We start from the raw sequence: 16,833 nt of genomic DNA on the forward strand, positions 1-16,833 counted from the left end.
GCCACTGCCTCAGTTAAATCTCCTGAAACTCCTGAGCAGATCACAGGACTGCAGACAGACAGGTCTGCAGTGCAAATCCCCAGAACTTGTGCTGCAATGGCTACAAAATCACGCTATGTGACAACAACCTTTAGCTACATTTCAACTGGAAGGTCGTGGGACAGTGACACACCAAGCACATACTTTAAACCACTTGATAAAAAGCAGTATATCCAGAAAATTTTGATCACTTTGAGAGGTTTTGCAAAAATTGGCAAACAATTGTCCCTCCCACTAATAGTCATATGTTTGTGTAAGCTAAAAAATAGTACAATAAGGAGGGAAGTTAGACAGGAGGAGAGTCAGAACTTGTTTGTTGGTCATAGTAGAGACTCCCTCAAATTCACACTGCTCTGTACTGGTGTAAGTTGTCAGCATCCCCAGAGCCCCCTCCAGTTCTGTCTTTGGAACATGTTTGTTGGGAAGTTCTAGTGCCCAAAGCAGCAGAGGTGTGTGCATCTCCCATCACCATCCCACTACAGAGCAATCTTTTAAAAATAACCACAACCATTTCATATAGAATATGGAAAATATGCTGTTCTTCAACATTAAGCATCTAAAAGCTTAAGAATTAACAGTGACATTTACACAGACTGGGGAAATTTTTCTCATTTCATACAAAAATTTTGTATTTAGTCTTCATTTTTTCCTCACAGAAATGTATTAAAAAAAAAAGGCTTTTATTTTGGCAAGGAAAATAAACATGAATTAAAACTGAATATGCTTTTCCTGATTTTACATTTTAGTTTCTTTTCTTCCATAATTTGTATGGTGAACAAAAATATATTAAAAATAAATCAGGATATAATTGTTAAGCACAGAAGGAGATCACAGGACAACATGTGGGATATGATAGCTTTGGGGCACAAAGCCATTTTCAAAAATCAGGTTTAACTGGTTATAACATTGTTCTCAGGTAATTGGCCTAAAACCTAATGTTAGAAAAGTTTAGTTTGTAGAATTTTCAGCACAAATTATGATGAGGAAAGGACTGAAAAATGTTACCATGGATCACTGAGGATGCCTCTTAAAGAATCACATACAAAATAAAAATTTCTCCTTTCTTCAAGTCACACATCAGTGTTGTGTATAATTAAAAAACAGTCACCGGCTCGTTTTGCAGTAAGAAAGATACAGATATAGAGAAATCATAGGTCTAGGAACAGAATTTTATTTGATTCTAGAAAGCATCATGCATTAAATTTTTTTCTTAATGATCCTTGCACCCAGCTTTGAGATGAAAGAATAGCATTTACAAAGTAAAAGGATGCAAAAGTAAGGTTAGCACCATAGAAGTAACTCTTCTCTTTACAACTCCATTTGATAGACAGTGATAAACGAGAACAGAGGAAAAGAAAAAAGAAATCTGTTTGGCTAGGTGGCCTTGCATTTTTATTTTCAACATCCAAGATACTTAAATGTAAACATCAAGATACCATGGCTCTCCTAGTAATATCTAATAATTCACGTTCAGCAAAACTTGCTCTGTACACTGAGAAAGTATTCAAGAGTCAAAAGATAATTGTCACAAAGTACCAGCTAATGTGCAAGGTAGAAATTGTAGAAGTACAGAAAAAGAAAGGAAACAAGAGAAACCAAGGTCAGGAGTTTGTCCCTCTTCCAGTCTTTTGCAGGTATGACTCTTATGACTTGCTGCAAAGGTCAAAAAAATAGAAGGGATGCGTCCTGGAACTGGCTGGGATGGGACAAATATCCTAATATTAGCCTGTGATACCCTAGTTTCATGGGCCAAATATCTAGATGTTCTTAATCCAAACTCTCCAATTTCTTACCTGCAAGCAACTACAGAATTATATCAGATTTCAAATGTTTGCTTTCCTTATTTTTTTATTAATTTTCAAAATTTTCCCTGTGTGGTTCTTACTGTAAGGTTTCCGAGAGAGTGAACAGTTTTATGAACTCTCCAGTCTTCCCCAAGCAGAAATTCTAATACAGGATTTAGGAGTTTTAAATGCCACACTGTCATTGTTATGTGCTGTCTTCTTAAGGCAATGGAATAATTTCTTTCAAGTACCATAATTTTGCATCACAAATTGATTCTAAAATTTCCTGTGCAAGCATCTATAATTACAATACATGTAAAATTATTTAAATTTTATTAAACTATTAACCTGACTCACTTATTAGAAGAAGGGTTTGAACTGCAATTATGAGGAAGAGGCAGCTTTTTGTCAGTTTGGTAAATACATCTTTTGATTATTCCCACCTTTCAAGGTCCCCTGTATGGACTTTTAACAGCAACATAGAAACAGCCTGTTAAAACAATTGCTTTGCATCCAAATCACAGAAAAACCATTTAATCCCAAGGCAGAGTGTGGTGTAACCCAAACCAGTTGTATTTTTCAGACTAATAACCATTAGCATTTGAACACCTATTGTAGTAAACACTGTTTTAACGTTGAGCTACCCAGGGCAGCCTTCACAGGCGCGAACACTACGTCACAACCGGGAGAGGAAGCAGACTCTGAACTTTTCTTTCTCTTTCTTTTATTTATGCTTGGACTTCCAGCACTGCACATCAGATAGCCAGGGTCTTAATCTGTCCTAGATCAGACTGTAAAAATACAACGCGCTTTCTCCGCTGTCCTCGCATCGACAAATCACAGTCACATCCCACAAACCCTTCACGTGAGCAGTTCCTTCCCTCTGGAAAAGCATCTCTCCTCTCAAGGATTTCAGCTAATGCTTCTGGCTTATAAAAGATTAAGTGCAATCAGTTACACTGAAGGTTTATAATGCGGCCCTTGATTGTATTTTCTGTGCACGCATTTACATCAGGCACACGAGTTATATAAAATAGTTTGGAGTACAAAAATATGGTTATAACATAGGAGTACCAAACAGCACAGAATTAGAACAGTTTTATTACCGTGATACCAATTTATATACAGACCCCAAATTAAGGATTTTTTTTTTTTATTTTTTTAATTCTAAGTATTCTTCCCAAATTGACAACTGTAGTGTACACTCTAAAAATTGCAAATTAACAACACAGATCTATTTTAACCCCTACATTGTCTATGCAGTCTGCACAATCCTCTCTCCTCCACACAAAAGTGTATTATAAATAATCTCACAAAATGTCACGTATGTTTTATTGCACATTGTACATGCCAATATTTAAAAGAAAGGCTCAAACCTTTCACTTGATAACTACCTGTTTAAATAACTAGCATTTACTTGTGTTATGAATATTATTGCATTTTTCAGGCTCTAATCTTAACTCATAATTTAAAAGCAGAACAGAAAATGTGCCTTGAACTTTATAGCTTCCATGAAAAAAAGAAAAAGCTTCTTTAATTCCTCTGATCTCTACTTTATAAAGTCATTAACAACATATGACCTAATTAACAACGCTGTTTCGAAATTTCTGCATGTTTTACTATAAAATTATGCATGTATCTGCTTGTGCAATCATCTATTCCTTCTATTTTGCAGAATTAGATGTCTCTGTGCTGTACTGACGGTAAGGTTGAGTTACACAGGTCCTAGTGTGAGCTGCAGGAGTTGTTTTATCAGGCTCTGCTCTGCACAGGGGCAGGACAGAAGGAGCCTGTCAGACACCTTGGACAGCTTGGGATAAAAGGACACCGGGCACAAATGGCCACCCAGCATCAAGGCCATGGGTAATTCCTGTTAAGCAGATCTCTAGACTAAGGAATACGAGTAAGTTATCATTAATATGTGGGTTTATGATATGCTGCACTAAAATACGGCTGCTAAACAAAGAGGATGATTGGTTGTATGACAGATATGTGCCAGCTGGTAAAAATGCCTCACTGGATAAAAATCTGAAGTTTTGAAGGTTAAAACTCTGGCATGAACGAAAAGATGTCAAAGTCGATCGATCAAATGTTTTGCCAAGGGTTTCTAAAGCTATTAGCCATCAACAGCTCCAGAAAGGGATAAAAATAGCAAAACCAAACCACTAAAATTGCACAATTACAAAGAAACAAGTCCATGAAAGGGAGAGTCACCAGCTGCAGTTAAGGGACGGCCACTTCAAGAAGCCGATTGTTTTTTCGCTTGCAAGTTGGGATGTTGCCGTTTTTCTGGCTGCCTTGTATGAACTTCACACACACTTTGTCTTGTTTGAACTGGACCAGGAACCTAAGAGAGAGAACAGTGAAAATTTTAGTTAAGTGTGGAGAGGAGAAAAAAAGAAAAAAAAAAAAAAAAGAAAGAGACACATGAGAAGCAGAAATCTTTTCCTGTTGGTTCTATGCATCACTCCAAAAGATGTCATCTTCAGCTCTCTATTAATAATAAAGAGTTGGGGAATAAATAAAAAAAAGCCATATGTTATGGTATGACTAGAATGCCCTTCAGGTTGTATCTCTTAATTATTGCTTTTTGCCTATAACTGTGGACATTTTACGAGTTAGCTTGCTATCCCTTTAGGATAAAAAGCAGTTTGAAACAGAATTTGTCATGTAGCAGAAATGCAGCAAAGACTATTTCCAACTACTTCACTGTCAGCTGAAAGGACTTTTCTGGTTTCTTGGGAGCTCAATTCTTCTGTAGCAACATCGGGAGTTCTCTTCTTCTGATTTATGCTTAATTTAGTACATCTGGTATTTTAGCAGCTCTCATATGTCTAATCCTTAGTTAGCCTTTATAGCCCCCTGCTCGTCAACTGGGAAAATTCACTTCCTGCCCAGCAATCTCCAAATTTAGACATTTTCTACAGTTCGGGGTAAATGAATCTGGATTTGACTCTTTGCTTTTTACTGGAAGGGAAATTTCACTGTGGAGAATTGCTCTTAAAAAAAACAAACACCACAAGAAACCAACATGCTCCTGTGGAGCTTCAAACCTCTCACGGATCTGGATAGCGAGATTAAAAGCAAAAAGTAAGGCAGTGCTGCCTCTTGGCTCACATGCAGTGGCTGCTGACCTAAAAAGTCCTTTGTAATACAGCAGATTTTCCCTTTTAGCATCCTTAAAAAGTCCTCCAGCAGAGGCCAAAAACTTCAAAGAATTTGCTCTGCAGCCGGAAACCACAAATCAAGCTGACGGCAGAGCTCAGGGGAGGAAGTGGCCTCTGCTGCGCCGAGCTGCCCTTCGGTCCTGCTTTCCTGCTGCACAGCCCAGGCTCTCAGAGCTTGCTCAGCACTCCCAGCCATGCAGGCACCCCCAAAATGTGTGCAGCTCTTACAGCCATTGTCTCAGCAACGCTGCATTTTCCTACAGCCACTGTTCCAGTATTATGCGTGTGAACGGTGTGTCTCTTCCTAAACACAGCCCTTGAATGCACCAGCAGCATTCTTGTATCAGCTCTCTTCCCAAAAAACAGAGCAGTCAAAATAAGGCCACAGTTTCTCCTCAATCCCCAGTTGTGCTGTGTCAAAACTCTAGCGGGGAGAAGACTCCTGCTGCTTCACCATCAACAGAGATGGGACTGCAAACAGCTTAAAATTATTTAGTCTGGATAAACTCAATAGCAATACACACATGAATGTTTTTAATCTGCAAGAGAAGAAACAAAAACCACATCCCAAAAAGCAAGACTCCCTAAAAGCAGGCTGTTTTCCAGACCTAAGGCAAGCAGGCAGTCCAGACTAGTGCAATGCATGCTTTAACTTTGCTTTAGTAGTTTATTCCTTTGTAGCACGCCCTACCCCCTTAAACTAGAAACTTACTGGGGATAGCCACACTCCTTTAGAGACTAAAGAACACACACTCTTGAGCAAATTAAATGACATCTGGTAACAGAACAAAGGAATATGGCAGATTTTATTTTCAAGGGAAGAGCAAAATTAGTCTTTTAATAAATCCTCAAATCTGAACAGGTACAAACTGTACTACCATGACTCTAGAACACATGCAGTATGGTACAGCCAGATAAAAAGGTTCAATTTTTTGCCTACAGGAAATTTACTTCACCATTGTTAAAGGGTTCCAAATTTTCTTTATTCCAAGTGAATAAACCCACCAAATCAACATTACTGAAAAGAGGGGCCACTTCACAGAACAAAAGTGGCACATGACAATGGTGGACTAAGTGGGAGACTCTTGCCTAGCAAACTTTAGTTCTCACACACACACAAACACCTTTATTCCATAGCTAAAAGCACCACAAGGGCAGTCCTTATTTAAGGCCAAAATATGAAACTGTACCAAGCAGAAAGAGATACTATTTTGAGATGCAAACTTTTTATCAAAGAAAGCTTTCTAACAACCAAAACCCCCCAAACAACAATAGGTTGTTACACCTTCCAAAAGAGAAGATACAGCTTCATAAAGCTACATTGGATTGGGGAGGGGTTTTGTATTCTTATTTTGGGTTGTTTTCAGAAGAACTTGGCACCTAGTGTCCACTCCAATCTATAAATATCTCATAGCAATCTGTGAACTTTTCAGTCACATGCAAAATTGTTCTCTCAAATGTAGTAGCTGTTGATTATTTCTACAGCAGCAATTCTGCTTCACAGCCCTTTTTTAAACTACTTTAACAAAAGCATATATTCTGTAATGATTTTCAGGGACATTAAAGCCAAAATTAATGTTTTAAATGAGTACACACTGAAAACTGGATCCTTCTTTGCAAGTATTCTGCCAAGAGAAAAGAAGCATTAGCTACACAACAGTGTTTTGTTATTCTGACACTAGATACTTGACTTTTTAGCACACTGCCTTGGAGCAAATGTACTCTTAAGCAAACAAGAAACATACTCATCAGATATCTCAATGTTGAGCTTCTGTTTGGTCTGGCTGAGAGTAGTGCGGTAAAGTTTAGTGGCCATTTCAATAAGGTGATCACTGCTGAGCAGGAAATCTCCTTTACTGGCGGCTTCTGAACCCTGAAACAGGAAGGAAAGCAGTTAGGACTACCCAAACCTTGAGTATGATTAAATGGCAGCCAAGCAGGAGGGTTTACAAGGAGTCTTCTCTTCCCAGTTTAAGGAAACAACAATCTTTTGTCTTGTAAATTAAATAGGGATTCCAGTGCAGAGTATAGGATAAAAATAGCATTTGCACCCAAATAATCTACAAATCAGGTGAAAAAGGTGAAAGAAAATCCCTTCTGGCCCTAAAGGAGGGTCATCTTCATTTTCCTACAAATCTGTAGTGTTTCTGTATCCCTTGTCTGGATACACCACAGCAAGCTTCCAACACTTGCGGAAGGGAACGAAAGCAAATTACCAACATCAGGATTAGGATGATGGCAGCGAGTATGAAAAGACACAGTATATAACAGTCTTCAAATTCATTTAGGCTAGAATACAGCTTAATGATTTTAGCAGAGCAATGGTTACAGTGCAGGGAGGCTAATGTAGCACTGAGCTAAGTTCTTTAGAACTGAGTGACAAATTAACTGTGTCTCAACGTGGACTTCTTGGCATCCCATAAAGAAGAGAGAAATATTCTACCAGTATATGTAAGGAAAACACTGGCACAAGATACCTGATCCATATTACAAGTGGAAAACTCTGATCCTGAAGAGAATGCAGTGAAACATGAAGTCTGATTTTCACAGTTAAATGATCATTCATAATGCAATAAATGGTTCTCATTTGGCTTCAGTAGCTTTAAATCAAAGTTTTTTTTCAGCTATGGCAAAGTTCAATAAATTTCCAAGCCTACAAGCTAACCCATATGTGTTAATGCTACGAGATAATTAACAAACAGGTTTTACATCACTGCACATAAAACAGTGTGTGATAAATATTGTGTGATGGAGTGGTAACCAACCTCCTTGAGGTGCACTGCAAAGAATCCATCATTTTGGGAGCTCATGGACACTTTGGTAACATCTCCCAGTGGAACCTCTGACTTGATAGTCCCAGACTTTTGATCCGCAAGAAGAACATTATTTTTGGTTAATAAGAAAATCCTGGATGCAGCCTGTGAAAATGCAAAAATGCAGATCATTATCTATGTGAGGAGAGAGCTGGTTTCCATCGAGCACCTACTAAACTCCAGGGAGTTCACAGAGTTAAAAAGCTTGGCCCACATTAGCAAATTTGGTGTTCAGTAAGTAAAAGCTGCAGATCAGTTAAAATCAGGTCAAATTTATTTATGTGTCTAATTATAGACTGAGAAGCTTAGCTCATTTTGCCACATATGCTTAGGTATAAACAGCTCCTTTAATTACTGGCTTACAGCTGTAAAATTCAGAAAGTGAAACTCTGAAACTATGTAAATCAGGATAACCTCATTTCTCATGCTCTTTAAATCTGCAGGAAAATCATCACACACTTAAGTTTCTATATAGATCATTATTCACCAAAACTATGATGCAGAGCAACACAAATCACATAAGTAGTTTTCAGAATTATGTTCTCCTCCCTTTATCTATTGGAATTACCCTTTAGGAGGATAAGCATTCATATATTCAAAAGACAAATATTTTTAAAGCATGAAATGGGTGTTCTTAAATTTGTCTTCTAAAATAGTAAGAAAGAGAAATGCCAACTTAATCCACATAGAGATTTTTTTCTGTAAACTTTTAAAGAGTAAAATCTTTATTAGAATTAAGAAGTAGCTGCCTTAAGCACATGGAACCATAGCTCATTAATTATTTTTTTTTTTTTTAATCTTGAGAGCTGTAGTCTATGCAAGTACAGGAAAGATATTGTCTTCATTTAATTAGTTTCTTCTAAACCAGAAAATTAACTTGGCATCAACAACGGGCAACCTAATTTCACTCCTACAAATGCAAAAATGACATCTACATCTGAGAAGTTGAGATCTACTACTCCTAATATTTAGACAGATATGGTGAAAGCAATTAAGTTTACTAAGGCAGAATAATACTTCCTGTTTTAATAAGTATAATTTAAATGCAAAATGTGTTCTATGTTGGCAGAATAAAGAGGTACCCACCATATTTAACGACTTTATTCAAATGATACAAGAAACTTGCCTCTTCATTCCAAAGAGCTTTGGAAGAGAGGCAAAGCTAGCAGAGTATGCCACTCATAATTTTAAAAGATAATATAATGTGATAATCAGAAGCTTGACTGACAGTGTGAACTTTGAGAAGTTTTCTAAATACTTGAATAAAATATTCTCTAAATGTCTGTTTTCTTTAATTGGCAAATAGAAGATCTTAGCTGAGTACAGAGACTACATTTAGTTGTGACACAATACAGTCTGTTACCAGTTGATGAGATACCTTTTTTGTTTGGAAAAGTCACTGGAAACTACAAAACAAGATTTTAGTAATCTTTATGTAAATTTAAAAGAGGTGTTCAAAATCATCAAGTTATATAAAACCGACATTCCTGTCTTGCCCCTAAAAATATGCATTATTTTAAAAGTCCTCAGACTATTACGAGCCCCACTTTCAATGTATTTATAACAAAAATGATCTACCCTTCTGGATAAATCAAATCCATGTGATTACCTTCCCATTGGCTCTATTGATCTTATTCACAACTTCTGCAATGATGATCTTTTCATCCACGGCATCTTTGAGTTTTTTGTACTTGGGGTTCTCGCTGATCTCCAAGTAAGCCCCTTGGAATGGCTGCCCAACACTGCCCGAAGGAAAGGCAAAGGAAACACCAGTTAAACATCAGCCTCAGGGAAGAAGCCAACCTGACACCATCACAGGCTTCATGAGGAGATGCACCAAATTTCATTTTTACTGATGGTGAATGAAGATTAAGTTATCACCAAAGGCAGAATAGGACAGGGTTTTTCCTTGCTCTGGAAGCATTTTCCAGTTAAAAGGGCCAAATTGCTTTGGATATCAGACACACGAACATCCTTGCACATGCAGTCAGCTGTGATTTGAAATCACCCAGTAAGAGTCTCTGTGAAAACAGAAAATAAGACCTCAGTAGGACTGACATGCTAGGCATGACACCTCATGACAGACATGAACTTGCCTTCAAGATCTGCTGTTGTTTGTGAAATATGTAGCAGCTCCTTGTCAAGATCTGCTGCACTTGCAAATTCCCCCATCTTTACACACCTCAGGGTGTTAAAATAAGGGCTTCACTGCAGGCCAAGAATTGATGAACAGTCTCTGCTTGCTTTTTTGGAAGTCACTTTAAAAATGATTTAACTATAGTCAAAGCATTAATGCAAAGCTTTGCCAAGACTGGAGCCCAAGAGAAACCAACACATTATGTGGAACAGCACTGCCTTTGCAATTGCATCTCTGGCACACAGAGAGATGGGAAAGAAGAGGAAGGGTACTGGGATTTTAGTAACCACAAGTCCCTCTCTCTCCTTCAATAATTATACTACAGACAGAAAATTAGCCACATCCTATGAACCATTATCATACTAATTAATCAGAAACTTTATACAGTAATTTTCTCTACCCTTAGGCCAATTTAAAAAAAACCCCAACAAACAGAGCTAATCAGCTCTGAATACCAGACAAAAAGAGATGGAAATGTCTGTAAATGAATGCAGGGTAGGGAAAGCATTCCAACTTTCCACCATATTGAAGCTTTGGGGTTTTTATTAATTAGTATTATGAAACAATGGTCATCAAAACCCTGTGGATTTCATCCCTGATCAAACAATGCCAATTTATACCTAAAACTGAAATGAATCAGCAGTTCCTCTATCACATGTACCACTTTAAGAATGTATTGGATACAAATGACTCATATGTATATATATGTGTATATATTTTGCTGTATGTTATTTCATTGTTCAGCCTTGGTGTAAAAAGTCCCAAACCAGGGATATAAGCAGAATTTCTTCCTTTCCAAGGAGCTCTATGCTGAGCAGAAGCATACTGACTAAAACCTAAAAAAACCTGTTTGCTCATAGGAAAGTCCAAAGGCACCATCATTTTTTTTTCCCCCCAGCAGCATAAAAAGACATCCCAAAGCAAATAAGGAACAAACCACAAGCCAGCATATACAGCCATTAAGTAATTGATCTAGTGAAGGGGAAAAAGAGAAACATATACTGAGACCATTACAGGAAATGTCTCAATAAAAAAATGACACGAAACAAAACCAAGGAAACACACAAACAACAGGCAGAGCTTTTCCATGCATGGAACTGTTCCCATAAACTCTTGCAGATTCCTGTTCTTCCCTCTGCTGAACCTTGCTTCTCATTCTATTTGTTCCTGTTCAGCTCAAACTACAGCTTCTAAGAGAAAACTCTCTCGAGATGGACGAGATGGTTGTTTTCAAGAAAAAACACAATTTATAAGCTCACATTCACATAAAAAATGTAAGCCAATTTACTTCAAGTACATCATATCTCTCTTTTGTCAGTTTTATTGAATACCAGAAGAAGTGTATTCCTTAAATAAAATTAGATACTACCGCACTTTCTTGAATAATGCTGGCTCTATAGATAGCATTGACAAGAATCTGTCAGTTTTAAAGAACTCGATAATCTGAGAAATCTGAGAAACTGAAAAACTTATTTGCAGAGATTTCACATTATTACAGGAAAAAAAAAAAAAAGAAAAAAAAGAAACAAATAGTCTAAAACAGAAATAGAAATTTCTATCAAGTATCTTTGCAGGAAACCGCCTGATGGGAATGAGGGGAAAGGGTGAAAGTTGTTCCCCTTTGCAAGCTCCCCAAACTTGTATGGTGTGGGCAGGTTGTGGGGGGTTAGAACAACAAACCACCATGGATTCTGGACAGAAGTTCTTGCTGTCACAGCACTGGAGGCTGTAGCAACATCTAGTTTGCTTCTAACTGAGGTCAATTTTCAGGACAGGAAAGGCAAATGGTGGAGGGATGTTGTCAAACAAGGAAAATGGACTTTCCTGCTTAAGATAAAAAAGCAAAATCTTGCTTGGTTTCCCGGATCTATGTAAGGATATTGAATTTCTTGTACACTAAAAGCAGCAGTATCAGTCATTACCTGGCTGGATATAAAGCCTTCTTGTCCTTGAAAAGTTCACTTGCTTCCAGTTTCTCTTCATATATAAGCTTCTGCTGATCTGTGAACTGATCTCTGTACTTTTTACACTACAAAACAGAGTATATTAAACAAACCATAAAATTATCTTTCCCAATCTCACAGCACCACAGACTAATGTTTGCTCATTGCTCAAGATGCACATTCTTTGTATGCTTCTGAAGTGATTCAGCTCCATCCTACATGCCACTGATAACAAACAGGAGAGGTGTTTTGCTCCTCACCCATTCTAGATACTTTTGAATTACACCAGAAACAATATATAAAACATCTCCTGTAAGCATGTTGCACTCGAAATGAGCTTAATCTATGAGATACCATTCATTGGAAGAGTGCGCTAAAAAGGTTGACAGAAACATAAATACACTTCCACAATTTTGGAAGTTAATGTAGGCAGAGAGAAAGAAAAAAAACGCAGCTGAGAGGGTGAGTTTTGCAGGCTCAGAAAGAAAAACTGTTCCTTGACAATCCCCAGAAAACACAGCCCACAAGATCAGTAAAACGTCCCATCAGCACTTGTACAGATTCTCGCCGTTCTCTCCGTCCAAAGATCCAAAACAAATTTCAGCTAACCACAGCTCATAAGTAAAAAATTCCACCCAGCACTTCCAGTGTTGTTCTGAGTCCTGGCCATGGACACAAGTATTACAAGCTATTAATTAACAGGCTGATGGCAGGAAGCAAACCTCTCTCCCTAGCCCCAGAAAGGAGTAGCCAGAATAGTTATATCCCTTGTATGCCAAAGGCAGTGACCAAAAAACATACTCCTTCCAAAGAAATAAAATTATCCTGGCTGGAATCAAAAGAAATACATCCTAAAAATAGACCCTTTGTGAACAAAACTGTTGAAAATCATGGGAAGTTCTGCACAGACTGGACCAGAATGTGTCCTACCCTCCACAAATGGAAAATCCTCTTTAGTTCCTTGTGAGTTGAATCCAAGAAAAGGTAAGGCCTCGCTGGCCAGTTTTTATCTATTGGTGATAAAGAAGGCATCTTATTCTTCATTTCCAAGAAGTATTTTTGCATCTGTGATAAAATTGAAGCAAGATGTTTTATTAATGTTCAAATATCAGAGTTATTGAAGTACACAAGGAAAAGCAGATGCTCTGTGATTAAAAAGCACAGTTACCAAACTGCAGCTCTCAGTTCTCATAAACCAGAATATGGATTTTTAAAGCCAGGTATATTGAGAAATGCAGATTTAGGTATCACAGAAATGTGCCCAATACCTCATACCATTCCTACACCTTCAAACATTATCACTATCCTTTCTTTATAATATCAGAATATTAATTTGTCACTTCTCCGTGTGCTTGGACATTTCCTTACAAAGACTATCAGAACACAACTGTTACATCTGATAGAAAACAAAAACTTAAAACACAGAAAGTGTGCATATGCTTTGGACAGATATATACATACGAGTCTCTGAAGGGTAAATTCATAAATTTTTCTTCCAGCATTGGCTCTGAAGAATTTCCTGTATTCTCTACGGACCTGGAAAGTTAAACAAACCCACAAAATGAATATAAAGAATGAATTTGTTTGCACAGGTACTTTTTTAACGAGCTCTATGGTAGGAAACATTAAAACAAGCATATGTACATGCAAAGGGTTCCCCGAAACAGGAACATCACCTGGTCACACTTAAATTACGTGAAGCAGACCATGGACCACGATGTCTGAAAGATATCTTGGCTGACCTGAGTGCAATTATTTGCAAACTTATCAAGGAGTTTGAAATACTTTCCTCCAAAAAATGCAAATTATTCAAATATTGTCAAATTCACAGCATGAATCTATTTTCAATAGGCTTTTGCATAAAGCTGGACTGGAAAAAATGAGGCATCAGCAGTGATGATACAATTTTCTTGTGTCTGAAGTGACACTGATTTGATGTTAATTACAGAGTTAACTGGTGAAATTTTCAGATTTTTCTCCTTTAAAATTCTTAATACATGGAGTTTGATATAATAAAAAGGGGATTTTTTTATTATTTTTTTTTTCAGAGCAGACTTCTGCATGAAAAAATTCTTTTCACACAGGCAGCCTTCATTCCAAAAGAAAAATAAGATTTTGGTGCTTGGTAAGAGCAGAGAATCAACACAAAGGTTGCTTAATGTCAGCAAGCTTAATATTTGCTCCAAAATTTATTTGAATCCCAATAAAATAAAATCAAGGAAGTGATCAAAACCATTTTTGCAGGTGATATTTTTAATACATACTTGGAAGTGCAAGTTTTAGAGTATTTGTTTTGCCTTTTGTATTTCTATCAGTGCTAATTAGCATAGATCAAAATTCAGAAAAGGCAATTAGGGAGAGCACAACTGGTTTGCAGTTTTATGTGACACCCAGGCTCACCTCAAGTCAGCTAAAACATCCCCCAAATTTTTTTTGCAAACTCTGGCACAGCCTGCAACACACCTGTTATGGGTTTTGGGCAAAACCCAGGGAAAACATCGTGGCTTTGCATGATTTACCCCAGAGCAAAATTTAGTGGTTTTAGCTAACTCGCTGTGTGTTGCTGGCTTCTCTGTAACCAGAATATAAAGGAAAACCCATAGAATAAAATCCCCTTCAACTTACAGAAAAAAATTTTCCCTGGCACCACCTTCTGCCTCATAGTGATTCATGCATTTTAAGATAAACCAGCATTTGGAAAGCAAGAATCTGTCACCATTTGGGGACAAAAAACACCCCACAGGTAAACAGATTTTGCTTAATCACACATTAAGATGCATCAACAAAACTGGCAGCATTCAGCTGTTGTCATTCCATGCAAATTCACTGCATATTTTTTCCCTTCTCACTTAATAAGGAAAAAATATCAGTGTTCTTATTCACTCATTTTCTGCAAGGCTTAGTGCTCTATAATTAGAGTACATCCTTTATTAATTATTCAGGGATAGTAATTAACACACTCAAAGCCACTCCAACCACAATCATCCCAAAATCTCACCATAGACTCTCCTTAATGATCTTGCTTTATATTATTCTTTGCGAGCTGCAAGGTGTGCAAATTAATTTGGAAGGAAGGGACTAATAGGCACACACACATCCTATTGGTGCTGCAGGGAAGCTGCAAAGCAAGCACTGAGAAATGCAAGCTGCTCCAGAAAAGCCTAAATCCAGAAAGTACCACAAGTGCTATTAAAATCTACTTGGTATACAATTAAAAAAAAACCTCAAAAACTAAACAACAAAATCCTCACAACTTAATGGTTTAATCTCCCTCATTTTTATCAGCTTTAATTCTTCAGCCTCACATGTCTTGGGTGAAAACACTTTGCCTTCAAACAACCTGTGGTAACAGTGAAATATTGGAATGGCAGACTATATTCTTATTCAGAAAAATCTGTATTTCAGGTGAGATGGAAATTGGAAGAGTAGCTTACACTATTTTATGAACTCACTGAAAACCACACCACAGACTGCAGAAATGTATTCCCACTGTAATGTGCATTAAAGGTTTTGGAGTCATCAGCTTGCATTTAAATGCTGCTGTTTGATATAAAACGGCCTCTGAGTTCTCAGGAAGGACATATCCTTGTTTTAAAATCATAAAAACAGACCTACTTTGGCAGTAGTACCTAAAGTGTGATTCTGATCTGCAGAATGACTTCTTAAAATGGCTCCTTTGTATTTTCCAGCTCTGGTTTCTCTGTATGTATTGTAATGGATTTTTTTTTTTTTAATACAAATGAACATGTATTATATATAACTTTATGTTTTCTGTTTTTCCCATTTCATCACTGTCAGGATAAGAACAAGAATATGAGAGCTGAACTTTACACTGCATTATCGAGTGAATTGTTCCTTTCATACCTCTGTAGTCTACAATAATTACAACTATTGGCAGAAGTCACTCCTAGCCAAACCAAACAGATTCGGATTTCCGCAGTTCTTCAGGACTGCGTCTATAAAACTGTGTTATGTAAATCGTTTGGGCACAGACCTGAAACATCTGAAGATGCCATTTTCATAGTCTCTTTACAGAGCAGAACTCCATTTTTCCAGATTACAGATGTGTTTTCTTTTGCCAACCAGTCCTTGAAAGCAAGGGACGGAAAACAAAACACTTTTGCGCATCTCAATTTTTCTAGGAATTCTTGGCTGTCACAAGCCACAGGTAGCTGTGTGCAATGCCAGGCCCTAAAAAGGCTGCTGGATGCAACAGGACTTGACCACTGGCTTGACAATGTGCCCTCCTCGACACTGGGATCAGGAGTCTACTGTGAGCAGCAGCGAGAGTCAGACACTTCCACCCTACTTCCCATTCTAACAAGCAGAGGTCACAACAAGAAAATACATCCTTGTAATCTTTCCAGATAGGACCTTTGCCAAGGTAGGTCAGTTTTTAAAGTCAACAACTGTAACAGAGTCCCTTTAATCTGATTTTTGTCTTTCTCTTGAAAGCTGCAATTCCTGATATGACAAAAATCCCCTAATGCCTCAATGTTGCTGTAAGCGAGGCAATATCACCTTATGACTTTTCCAGCCAAGCCCATGACAAAGTTAAACAATGTGTAAAAAAAACATCCCTTCCAGTGAGCCCACACAACTGCTTGTTTATTAAGTGTTAGTAAGGTGTGCCACGCTTTACTGAGTTCATGTTGACAGACGGGAGTGTTGGAGAAAGTACCTTCAGTCCAAGCCAGTAAGCCCAAATGACTGCCACAGCATGCTTACGCCTAGCCTCCTCCTTCAAACGTTTCAACTCCCTCCGAGCCTAGAAGGTTCAGAGAGTGAACAAAAGAGACAGCCCGATGCAGACAGCACGACGATGAGCGGGGAAACGCCTGTCCCACACCGAACAGCCAGGAGGGAAAAGGGTGGAGGACCTTCGGCACCCAGCGTGCCCTGTGAGCTGGTGTGAAGCCACACAGGAGGGCAAAAAAGCCCCCACTGCTG

General features: G+C 37.9%; 1 protein-coding gene across 3 annotated transcripts in view; it reads right to left on the reverse strand.

The window, feature by feature from the left end:
- Positions 1-2,530: 2,530 nt before the first annotated feature.
- Positions 2,531-16,833, reverse strand: part of MYO1B (myosin IB) — a 105,613-nt gene continuing 91,310 nt past the window's right edge. For 2 of the 3 annotated variants that reach the window (XM_058839791.1, XM_058839790.1), the window contains exons 23-30: positions 16,565-16,651; positions 13,345-13,419; positions 12,814-12,948; positions 11,863-11,969; positions 9,413-9,545; positions 7,756-7,908; positions 6,736-6,863; positions 2,531-4,170 (exon numbers count right to left, since the gene is read on the reverse strand). In XM_058839791.1, the coding sequence (XP_058695774.1) occupies positions 4,047-4,170; positions 6,736-6,863; positions 7,756-7,908; positions 9,413-9,545; positions 11,863-11,969; positions 12,814-12,948; positions 13,345-13,419; positions 16,565-16,651 (942 nt within the window). In that variant the 3' untranslated portion in view covers positions 2,531-4,046. The remainder of the gene's footprint in view (positions 4,171-6,735; positions 6,864-7,755; positions 7,909-9,412; positions 9,546-11,862; positions 11,970-12,813; positions 12,949-13,344; positions 13,420-16,564; positions 16,652-16,833) is intronic. The other variant, XM_058839792.1, reaches the window with a different exon arrangement.

Source organism: Poecile atricapillus, chromosome 5 (assembly GCF_030490865.1).
Source record: "Poecile atricapillus isolate bPoeAtr1 chromosome 5, bPoeAtr1.hap1, whole genome shotgun sequence".
NCBI lineage: Eukaryota > Metazoa > Chordata > Aves > Passeriformes > Paridae > Poecile > Poecile atricapillus.